Genomic DNA, 12,290 nt, shown 5'->3' with positions numbered 1-12,290 from the left:
CAAATGTTAAGGAAAAAAAACTTAAGTAATTTGGCCTTGATGGTTTTTATTTTTTATGGCAGCTAGCATTGGATATGTGGAGGAAATTGATGGTTGAACCGCTTCAGGTCATCCTTATCCGAATGCTGCTTCGAGAAATCAAAAAGTGAGTTCTGACATTTATCTTGATTAGTCAGTTTTAATTTGCTATTTGGTATGGTTTAAAATAGTGTACAGTTGCTTGGATGTTGACCAAACATAGGCCTTATTTTCCTGTAATGACCCTCATTTTCCATCTTAATAACAACACTTTAAAATTGTTTTTTAATTTTTTGGGCAGGTCTTTGGTCTTTACTTATAGCTTAAGCATGCATAGTAAATAAATAAGTCCCTGAAGGAAGTGACTTACTTGTTTTCAATCCTGAAACTTGTTGGACCTTCCAGGACAGTGCTGAGTTCTTTTTTTAAAATGTGAGTCTTTTTTTTAAAATTGATTTTACACAGAGAGAGGAAGGGGGAGAGAGAAACATCGATTTTATTTTATGCATTCATTGGTTGCTTCTTGTACGTGCCCTGACCCGGATCAAAACTGCAACTTGGACCTATCCAGCCAGGGTCATGAGTTCTTTGAACATACTCTTTCAATTTAAATCCTGATGAGGATAACCTATTCAAGAAAGCAGATTATTCTAGTTAGTTGCTTACCTCTAAGTCCTACTGTTAACCAATAACTTGCCTATTATTAGGTAAATTTATGGGAAAATAGCTTCCTACTCTATTCCTGGACCAGAGTGGTTGACTCTTCACCTGATTGCTGTGTTAATAGAGTTTGAAACAAAGCACATTTTCCTATGGAGTCCAGAATAGAATATCCTTGGGTCAACTCTGGTTTAAAGGATTCTTACTAATCTTTGGAAAATCAAAAGAACTCAGTCAGCTTTGGAGAATCACTAGAAGTCAGTTATGCTGACCTACCATATTTTTTTGGACCATAAGACACACCTAGGTTTTAGAGGAGGAAAACAGGAAAAAAATTTTGAAGCAAAAAATGTGGTAAAATATTTAATAACACAAATAACATAATATTTCACCAATGTAAATGTAAAGCTACATTTGAACTATAAGATGCACCCCCATTTTTCCTCCCAAATTTGAGGGGGAAAAGGTGTGTATTATAGTCTGAAAAATATGGTATGTATAATAAATTTTAGGGTACTGGAACTGATGTTGTAGGAATTACTTAGACCAGTGAATTGTTGTGTGATAATGACCATAGCATTTAAAATTGCTTTCTTTTTAAAAAAATTTTTTTTATTTCCAATTACAATTTATAGTCAATATTATTTTGTATTAGTTTCAGGTATACCAGCATAGTGGTTAGTCAGACATATACTTTACCAAGTTTTCCCAATATTTTCAGCATCCACCTGGCACCATGCATAATTATTATAGTATTATTGACTATATTTCCTAGGCTGTACTTTATATCCCCGTGACTGTTTTGTGACTATCAATGTGTACTTCTTAATCCCTTCATCTTTTTCTCCCAACCCTCTATCCCCTTCCCCTGTAGCAACCACAGTGTGTTCTCTGTATCTGTGAATTTCTTCTATTTTGTTTGTTTTGTTCTTTAGTGAATCTGCTTTCTTTAAGAAGACCCACTTGTGGAGTTTTTTTATGTGAGGAGCTTCTAGTGGGAAATACGGGGTTAAAAAAATAACAGAAGAGGATAGCAGACTATTTTAAAGTAAATTGATTTTAAAAAATTGTTACTCATCCTTTTAGTGATTGCATTGTTTTTAAAGATGACAAGATTGAGAGAAAGGGGCAGTAGTAAAATAGTGGGTGAAACAACTTTGCTTTCTTTTTTCACTGCGAAACTTATGACTAAAAACATTTCCAACAAGATTTGTGGGTTCTAACATAATTTCTTTTGTTAAGAACTACTCCTGGCTGGTGTAGCTCAGTGGATTGAGCGCGGGCCTGCAAACCAGAGGATCGAGGTTCGATTCCCAGTCAGGGCACATGCCTGGGTTGTAGTCCAGTTCCCTGCAGGCCAACTCCCAGCAGGGGATGCACAAAAGGCAACCATACATTGATGTTTCTCTCCCTCTCTCCTTCCCCTCTAAAGATAAATAAATAAATAAAATCAAAAAAAAAAAAAGAACTACTAATTTTTTGACCTGGAATTCAAGTTATTTTTAAATTAAAAATATAATGAAAATATTGTTAACAATTTTCTAAATATACTTTTATGAAAGATCTCTTAATATAATTATTTTCCAATCTTGTAAATTTTTCTTAAGTGTAATTGTTAGCTTGTTAGAAATGAATTTGATGAAAAATTAAAATCTGTAATAAAAATAACATTACATTAATCTGTACATTAATTTTGGAAAAGACATAGATATATATATATATAGTCAGAAATGTTAGGCCAACTGGCTTTAGTTTTATTGTAACCAGCTTCCATTAAAGTATTGTTTGACATGCTTTACTAATATTTTATTTTTCATGTCTATTTGGTTAGATTGGTATTATCTCACATTTGGCAACTAAGCAAATTTAAGAGTTAATAATAATAATAAGATTACATATGGGAAATATGTTCCAAGCATCATTTCTTTTACTCCTCACAACCCTAGGAGGTTGACATTATTTTACAAATACAGAAGTGAGTGATGGTGCCCTAAACAAGGCTCATGTGACTCCAGTCCCCATCTTCTTAATTCCAAGGATTCAAATCTGGGCTTTTCGGACTCTAAATCTATTATGCCTTTCTTCTTAATCCACAGAACATTTCTTCCATTCTTTGTTCTAATAGTTCAGCTTAGGGATGAATATATATTAGTTTTATAATGCCTTAAGTGTTCTAGTGTTTTTATACATATTTCTTTATTTGATCTTAAAGAGCCAGGACAAATTTCTTTTTATAAGTGAGTAAGTTGAACTTCAGCAGAAGTTCAGAGAGGGAGAGAAACATCAATGTGTGGTTACCTCTTGTGCATCCCCTACCGGGGACCTGGCCCATGACCCAGTCATGTGCCCTTACTAGGAATTGAACCAGTAACCTTTTAGTTCACAGGCTGGCTTTCAATCCATTGAGCCACATCAGCCAAGGTCTTTTTTTTTTTTTTTTTTTGCTGGGCTGGAATGAGTGTAGAATCCTTAGGGAAAAATGTAAACATTTTTAGCCAAGTATTTCTTTTTGCTGTAATCTGACATATTCATTCTCAGAATTAAGGTATGATTATATAGTGTGGAGGCTGAGGCAATGTTTCAAAGATGAGACTGCTTTTCTCTTACAGTGACTAGAAATTCTGATATTTTAAAAATACTGTTTCCTATGTGGTAATAGTTAAAGGAAATAAAGACAGCAATTTATTTAGCTCATTGTAGGGCTGTTAGAGCTTCATCTATAGTTTATAAAGCTATTCAAGAAAAACAAAGAGAAATAGTAGTTGAATAACTACCCATATTTCCTACTCCAAGTACTGGAAATTTTTATAAAGAGAGTAGTTAGGAGTACAAAGCAAAATAAAGTTAAAATTAACCAAAAATTACTAGTTTTTCACTCACCAGAGTGGAGTAATTTATTCCTCAGGAAAAAACTTTACATACTTATGTGATATGGAACTGCAGCTATTTTTTGTTTGAGGCCAGAAGGATTTTATCCATGTAGTAAATCAAGTTAAAGCAGGTTCATATGAACTCAGCCTTTTGACAGTTGCTAATGATACAATTAACATACCTGTTATTGCTCAGATATGCAATATATTTATTAGGTCTTTAAGTAGGAACAAGTTTTTATACCCTTGGGGCTTATGCAATTTTACTTTCCTAGGGCTGATTGCAGACTCTTTGTTTTTTTTTTTAAGATTTTATTTATTCATTTTTGGGGAGAAGAGAAAGGACGGAAAGAGGGAGAGATACATCAGTGTGTTGTCTCTCCTGCGCCCCCTGTGGGGGACATGGCCTGCAACCTAGGCATGTGTCCTGACTGGGGATTGAACTGGCAACCTTTTGGCTTGCAGGTTGGCACTCAGTCCACTGAGTCACACCAGCCAGGGCTGATTTTAGGCTCTTGACACAGTATTCATAGATGTATTAAAAAAAAAGATTCTCAGCTGATTTGTGTTTTCTCTGACACATTTATATGTTTTTCTTTCTCTTAATTGTTAAAATATTAGAATTTCATTGGGGAAAATATAATCTTAGGTAAAAATAAAATCTAACTTGATAGTCTTTATTCTTTGTATTTCTCACTTTGAGAGATATGTTTTGAAATCTAGCTTATTTTTGATTTATTGATTTTCTTTCTTACAATTCTTAGTTTTTGTTTTATACATTTGAGCTTCTGTTGTTAGCTGAATAAAAATCAGGATTATTATCTCATGGTTAATTATTATTTTTAAATATTTTGTCTTTTATTTATTTATTTAAAGAGAGAATCTTTTAAAAAAAATTTTATTTATTTATCTTTAGAGGGGAAGGGAAGGGGAAGGGAAGGAGAGAGGAAGAGAAACATCAATGTATGGTTGATTCTTGTGCATCCCCTGCTGGGAACTGGCCTGCAACCCAGGAATGTGCCCTGACTGGGAATCGAACCGCAATTGTCTGGTTCACAGGCCCGCGCTTAATCCACTGAGCTACACCAGCCAGGTGTCTTTTATTTATTTTTATAGAGAGGGGAAGGGAGGGAGAAAGAGAGAGAGAGAAACATAACTGTGTTGTTGCATCTCATGTGGCCTGCACTGGGGACCAGGCCCGGAACCCAGGCATGTGCCCTGACTGGGAATTCAACCAGTGATGCTCTGGTTCACAACCCTTGCTCAATCCACTGAACTACACCAGCCAGGGCATATTTTTATTGTTATATAGTAACTTTATCCATCTTGCATACTTTTTCCTTGTCTGTCACATATTTTTTAACTATATTTTGTTGATTATGCTATGACAGTTGTCCCATTTTTTTCTCCCCCTTCATTCCTTGCTGCTTGGGATCCCCCAGCCCTCCAGCATTCTAGTTTATGCCCATGGGTTATACATACAAGTTCTTTGGCTTCGCCATTTTTTATACTATTCTTAACCTCCCTGTCTATTTTGTACCTACCATTTATGCTTTTATTCCCTGTACCTTTTCTTCCAGTCACCTCCCTCCCCCTTCCCACTGATAACCCTCCATGTGATCTCCATTTCTGTGATTCTGTTCCTGTTGTAGTTGTTTGCTTAATTTGTGGGGTTTTTTTTAGGTTCAGTTGTTGGTAGTTGAGTTTGTTGTCATTTTACTGTTCATAGTTTTCATCGTCTTCTTTTTCTTAGGAAAGTCTCTTTAACATTTCACATCATAATGGCTTAGTTATGATGAACTCCTTTAACTTGACCGTATCCGGGAAGCACTTTATCTGCCTTTCCATTCTAAGTGATAGCTTTGCTGGATAGAGTCATCTTGGATGTAGGTCCTTGCCTTTCATGACTTGGTATACTTCTTTCCAGCTTCTTCTTGCCTGTAAAGTTTTTGAGAAATCAGCTTTTGGGCACTCCTTTGTAGATAACTCTCCCTTTTTCTCTTGTTGCTTTTAAGATTGTGTCTTTAATTTGGGTAGCTGAATGATGATGTGCCTTGGCACATTCCTCCTTGAGTTCAATTTCTTTGGGACTCTCTGGGCTTCCTGGACTACCTAGAAATCCGTTTCCTTCACCAGGTTGAGGAAGTTTTCCTTCACTATTTTTTCAAATAAGTTTTCAAAGTCTTGCTCTTGTTCTTCTCCTTCTGGCACCTCTATGATTCAGATGTTGGAAAGTTTAAAGTTGTCCCTTAGGTTCCTAAGCCTCACCTCATATTTTTGAATTCTTGTTTCTTCATTCCGTTCTGGTTGAATGTTTATTTTTTCCTTCTGCTCTGAATCATTGATTTGAGTGTTGGTTTCCTTCCCTTCATTGTTGGTTCCTTGTATATTTTTCTTTATTTCACTTTGCATAGCCTTCACCTTTTCCTCTATTTTGTGACCATATTCAACCATTTCTGTGAGCATCCTGATTATCAGTGTTTTGACCTCTGCATCTGATAGGTTGCCTCTCTCTTTGTCACTTAGTTCTATTTTTGGAGCTTTGATGTATTCTTTCATTTGGACTGTATTTATCTCTGCAGCTGTTACATTGTAAGGAGTGGTGCCTAAAGTATTCATCAGGGTGGGGCAACCCTCTTTGCTGTGTTGTGATGCTGTATGTGGGGGAGGGGTCAGAGACTGAACAATGTTGCTTGCTTGGCTGTTACCCACCTTCAGTCACTTCCTGCACTACCCACAAGCAAGTTGGGCCCTTCTGGTGCTGATTCCCCAGGTCAGTGGGTTTGTGTACATTTTAGGACCATGTGAGTCTCTCTAACTAACTCTCCTGTGTGGTTGTGAGTTTCTCCCACCTCCATAACTCCCACTGGTTTTTATAACCAGAGATTTTGAGGCTTTATTTCCCCATGCTGGAACCCTGGGTTGGGTGATCTGTCTGGCTCCTGTGTTGTTTGTCTTGGTTTATTTACACGCAAATGTGGGACTGCCAGCTGTTGTCTTGCCTTCCCGGTCCTCCAGCTGCTGCTTTGCCACACATTTTCCCTGCTCAGGCTGCCTGTTTCCACTCCTCCTACCAGTCTGGATGAATGTTTCATCTTTAACTCCTTGGTTGTCAGACTTCCATACAGTTTAATTTTTCTGCAGTTATGGTTGTTTTTTGTTTTTAAATTTGTTGTTGTCCTCCTTTTGGTTGTATGAGGAGGTAAAGTATATCTACCTACACCTTCATTTTGGCTGGAAGTTTTATACCATAGTGTTTAATTGTGGGATATTATTATATCATGATTTTGTTTTGGATTTTTGAGATTTTTTTGTGTATTAACCATCTTAGTGTAAAATAAAATATAGATTCAGAAAAATACACAACACACTTGTGGAGCTTAACGAATTTATTATAAGATTTGTTACTACTACCCAATTTAGGAAGTAGAATTATGCCAGCTACTCCTGGAACCCTGGCGTGTGTCCCATGTTCTCTCTCCAAAAGTTGTCACTATCCTGGCTTTTAGGGAAATCACTTGGTTTGTTTCTATGTGGTTTTATTATTCTCGTGTTTTTTCATAGACTTGATGGTTTAGTCTTTTGTCCATCTTTAAAAAACCTTTGTGTGTCTTTTAAATCTTTTAATTATTCTCCCCCCAATCATTTTTTTCCCTTGTGATTTATTTGTTGATAACTTTTCCATGGTCTGTATTTTACTGATGGCACACATGAAGTACAATTTAAAGATGTTCCCCTGCCCTCTGTATTTATCTCAAAGCTTACTCAGACTCAGGTTTGTTCCCTCAGGCTAAAGTATAGATTTTTAAAAATATGTCTGATTTTTCACTTTTTTTGATGTAAGCAGCCTCTGATTTTAAATACCGAAATTTTTTATCTAATGAGGTTTATAAAATTGTCACTTTAATTGTGTCCTTTTGTTTTCATTTTTTACCTGGAATAATTTTATGAAGAGATGCTTACCTCACCTACTGGTTGGATATCACGTGGTAAACTTTATATAGGACCCAAAACAATGGGTTGTTTAGTTACTTTTCTTTCCTCACCTGTCAAGATGAGTTGGTTTGTTGTCATGCTCTTAAAGTGACAAATTAACTTTTTCTCAAGATATCATGGTGAGCTTTTAGATTTAAATATATGCACTATTAGGTTGTTTCTACTCATTATTTTATGAAAATTTCAGTTGCCTCATTTTGGTTAGAAGGCTTAAGTGTTTTGGCTGTGACCTGTGGTAGCTTTCTTACTGTCTGGTATGTCAGGAAGTTCCAGACTAATCTTTTACATTTTTTTCTCTGGACTTGGTATCAGCTACTCAATGAAAAATGTAAATATAGAAATGATAGATAAATGCATTCTTGAAAAACTTGGAATATTCCAGATCATTTCCTCAATCTTTCTTTTCACAGAGGTAATCTGTTATCATTTGGTTAACTGTCTTTTAAAATCTTCCTAATTTATTTGTTGAATTTTTTATGTCTATATGCAGAAATAAATACAAAACAGAATGCTGTTTTTTTTCCTTCTTTTACTGAGGCATAACTTTTTTAAAAAGATTATCCAATTACTGTTTATTCTCCTTATACCTTCTTCCACCTGTACCCACCTCCCTGCTCTGTCCTGCAGTCATCACACTGTTGTCCATGACCACGTCCATGAGATATTTTTTTTTTTGCTTGATCCCTACCCTCAACCCCCTGCCCAGACCTTACAGCCTGCTCTGAGTCTGTCTCTTGCTTGTTAGTTCATTTTGTTCATTAAATTGCACAAATGAGGAAAATCATATGATATTTGTTTTTCTCTGACTGGCTTATTTTATTTAATATAATGTTCTCCACATCTATCCTTGCTGTTGCAAAGGGTAAAATCAATTCCTTTGTGTGGTTGGATAGTATTCCATTGTGTAAATGTGACACTCTGCCCTTCTTTTACTGGAGGTTGGAGTAAGTGGCTGCAAAGAAAAGTTTTGTGTTGGCCTTTTAAGAGGCTCTCTATATCTCTTACCATCTCTCCCTGGCAGACAGAAATTCAGCTGCTATTTACAGCCAGATGTTACTTGAGTTCCTTTCCTGGAACCCAGGAAAGGGTTCTAGTGCTTTAGGCTTGAGAGCCCAGCTTGGGGTTTAGATCCTACAATTCTCAGGGGGAACCCACCCCACCACTGAAATATCCCATCAGTACTTCAGCTGCAGCCCATGGGAGCCCAGCCAGAGCTCTTGTGCCTCTGTACTTCCTGTCAGTCTTATGAGGTGATGTGATTTCTTCTGTAAGCCCTTGGTTATAAGGTTTCTCTCCAGCTAGTCTTAAGTTGGTTATTCAGGAGGATTTTTCTATAATTTAGTTGTAGTTCCAGTTTGGTCCTGGGGGGAGGTTAGGGTAGCAACCATTTACTCTGCTGCCCTCTTGGATCTCTCTGTTTTCTTTTTTAATATGAGGTTTTCCCCTAGTTTTTGAAAATCATAAGTGATATTTATACTTATTAAGTACTTTTTTATTCATTATATATCTTGGTAACTTTCCTATGTAAGTACATGGAGATGTACCTCATTCTTTTTAAACTGTTCCATACTATTTGGTATGGTTCTACCTCATTTTATTCAGTGCTTCTCCTAGTGATATATATTAGGTTGTTTCCAGCTTTTCCAATAATATAACTCTTGCTTCTGTGATGCACATATGCAGTTGTTTGTCTGGAGTCATAGAGGCTGTATTTAGATGTTTGCCAGTTTACCTTCTAAAGTACCTGTTCTTCCACTGCGGAGTCTGAGAAGACCTGCTTCTGTACCAGTCAGTGCTTGATATTATTATATCTTGATTTCTCAATGCCTTTCCAAGATGACAGTGGGAGAATCTGGGTGGTGCTCTCAGATAAGTGCTGCAGCAGTCTTCAGGGTGCAGAGGTGTGCTGCAGGCATCATAGTTACTGCTCTTGCAGGACACAGACAGCTGCTCTTGTTGCTCCAGAGAGCAGCTGGTTCTCCTGATGACCTGGCTGGTTTTGTTTACCTCTGTGCGCTCTCCAGATTTCAGTGTGCGCCACTTCTTGCCTACCTTCCTCTACTCTCTCTCCTTGTAGCAATTCTTTGTCTTGTGCATATTGGTCTCTAGTTTTATTTTTCTATGCTATCCCCTCTTCTTTCTTTTTTCACTTTCTACAAGTCCACGGGCTACTGCCAACCATGGAGTATTAAAAAGTGTCCCTCCTGTCATTTTTCAGATACAGGAGGGAGCAGAAGCCTGCATTTAGTTTGCTGGATCTCTCTTCTTATTTTAAGCATGGAGATAAAGGAAGGTTTCACAAAGAGATTAATTTGCCTATTGTCACATACTGATATCAGGACTTTTGAGAACTCTAGCCTAACTTTTTTTTTTAAAGATTTTATTTATTTATCTTTAGAGGGGAAAGGAAGGAGAGAAGGAGAGAAATATCAATGTATGGTTGCCTCTCGTGAGTCCCCTACCGGGAACTGGCCTGCAGCCCAGGCATGTGCCCTGACTGGGAATTGAACCGTGATCATCTGGTTCACAGGCCTGCGTTCAATCCACTGAGCTACACCAGCCAGGGCTCTAGCCTAACTTTTAATGACACTCACCAACCTGGTCTACTATATTGAGTTAAGGCCTACTTTGTTGGCTTTAAAAGCCTTGATTTAAAATCACAATCAAGGTGGTGCTTTATGGGTCTCTTTGCTCTATTTTGTTCCTGTTGGTACTTAAAGCACTAGCTAATGTTTCTTCCAATTGCTTACTCATGTACCAGGTACTTTGCTTTGTGCTTTCTTGGCTTATACTTAATTTTTACCACATTCTCATGAGGTAGGGACTTTTATTATGTCCACTTTACAGAACAGGAAATCTCTGAGTACTAAGAGATTGAGTGTCTGCATGAAGTGTATATTTATTAACATAGCCAGAAATTGAACCCAAAAGTCTGACTCCAAAGTCCCAGTCTTAAGGGCTAGTCTTTTTCCTATTAGTCCCCACTATTCAGGTGAGTTTTTTTTTTCTATTTGCTCGGGAATTTCATTATGATTGTCATAAGGTATTTTCTATATAATACGGTTATGTTCAAGTAAGTTATATTTTTAAAAATTCTTTGTATTCTTTTTTCAGTGCTCATCTCTTAGGACCACTGGTCTTAGATGACACTAGAGTTTATTCAGATAAGCAGTTTAATCAGTGCTTTTGTATAGTACCAATTTAGCATGATTTCACTGTTTGTTTTCAATCTGTGTCAGCCTGATAGAAATGAAGTATATTTATATTGATTTTGTATAGTATTTTTGTGCAGTTATAAAAATATGTGGTGATCTTAAAGACTGAATACTTATGTCTAAGGGTTTCTGAGTTCAGATGTTATTCTAATAGGGAGGACAACTTAGTTATTAAGCGTTAGGAATATCTGTGTTTTTTCTAGGCAGTAACTTATCTGAATCTAGCTTATCTGTGCCTTTTGTGATGAGAATCAAATGTCAAGATTGCTAAGAATAGTAGGAGTAGAAGTTTTCCCAGTGATGAACAGGGACAATAGGATTTGGTCATGAAAAGAATCTTAGATCACCTGATTTTCCAAACATTCAGGTACTTCTCATTCTTAGCTGATTTTCATTTGATCCTAGGCAAAGTTAAGGGAAAAGAGTGATGTGTTTTAAATAGATAAGACAGTTAGATAGTCATTATTTCACCAGACTTTTTTTGGGCTAAAGAGGAAACTAACTAAGGTGAGCAAAGGAAATGAGCTCACTGTGTGACCTTATTGTTCTTATTAATGATATCAAAATGTAGGCTTTGTATCTAATATTATATGACTGACAGACTTACTGTAGCCATATTAATTCATGTATAAAACTTTCCCCAGTATATCCAGATAATTTAAAGGAAGAATGAAAGAGGATTAGAGGGATGCAGAGGCAGGGAAGGACATTGATACATAAAAGTATTTGCCTCAATACTTTCCTTAAGTGTTAGAAAATTTTTGTAGTCTACTACAAAGAACAAAAAGCATTTACTAAGGAATGATATTATTATATTTTCTCTTGCTCTTTGTAAAATAATTATTCATTAAAAATCATTTTAAAGTGAGGTGGAAGGTTGCCAGTTAAAAGGTAAACCTTTGTACAATAGTTTGAAGTGAGCATAGTACTAGTCATAAACTCCCAGCTCAGAGCCAGACTGTTTTACTGTGGCTTTAGGCAAACTTTTTTTTCTGTTTCATTTCCCTGTTTCTGTAATTATAAAGGCTAATATTCACCTACAATTTTAATTTTTTAAATTATTTTTTAAAATTGGTAGAAGTTTGTTTATTGATTTGAGAGAGAGAAGGGGAGGGAGAGACAGATGGACAGACAGACATTGATTTGTTGCTCCACTTATTTATGCATTCATTGGTTGATTCTTTTACGTATCCTCACCAAAGATTGAACCTCAACCTTGGTGTATCAGGATGACACTCTAATCAACTGAACTACGCAGCCAGGACCACCTACATTTTAAAAATCATTAAGATTCATATCACAGTAGTACTAAGAAGGAGTACTACTTATCACAGTAGTACTTATCAAATGTCAAATGAATAATTGAGATGACTTTTTAAAATTTTTTATGTTTACTAGTTTATTATAAAAGATATGATAAAGGCTACAGTTGGACAGCAAGATGAAGGGGTACATAGGGTGAGGTCTGGAAGGATCTGGAACACAGGAGCTTCTGCCTCTGGAATTTGGATGTGTTTGTCAATCTAGAAAT

The 12,290-nt window shown here is 36.3% G+C and overlaps 1 protein-coding gene across 5 annotated transcripts in view; it reads left to right on the top strand.

Annotated features, from left to right (window-relative positions):
- The window catches only part of CUL2 (cullin 2), a 130,845-nt gene that overhangs the window by 73,643 nt on the left and 44,912 nt on the right, over nt 1-12,290 (top strand). For all 5 annotated transcript variants that reach the window (XM_037039884.1, XM_037039883.1, XM_037039880.1 and 2 more), the window contains one exon: nt 63-145. In XM_037039884.1, coding sequence (XP_036895779.1) covers nt 63-145 — 83 coding nt within the window. The remainder of the gene's footprint in view (nt 1-62; nt 146-12,290) is intronic.

This window comes from Sturnira hondurensis, unplaced genomic scaffold, assembly GCF_014824575.4.
Source record: "Sturnira hondurensis isolate 20B ecotype Veracruz unplaced genomic scaffold, ASM1482457v3 Scaffold0025598, whole genome shotgun sequence".
In the NCBI taxonomy this organism is placed as follows: Eukaryota; Metazoa; Chordata; class Mammalia; order Chiroptera; family Phyllostomidae; genus Sturnira; species Sturnira hondurensis.
The sequence above is the reverse complement of the archived record's forward strand: the minus strand, read 5'-3'. Positions and strand labels throughout refer to the sequence as shown.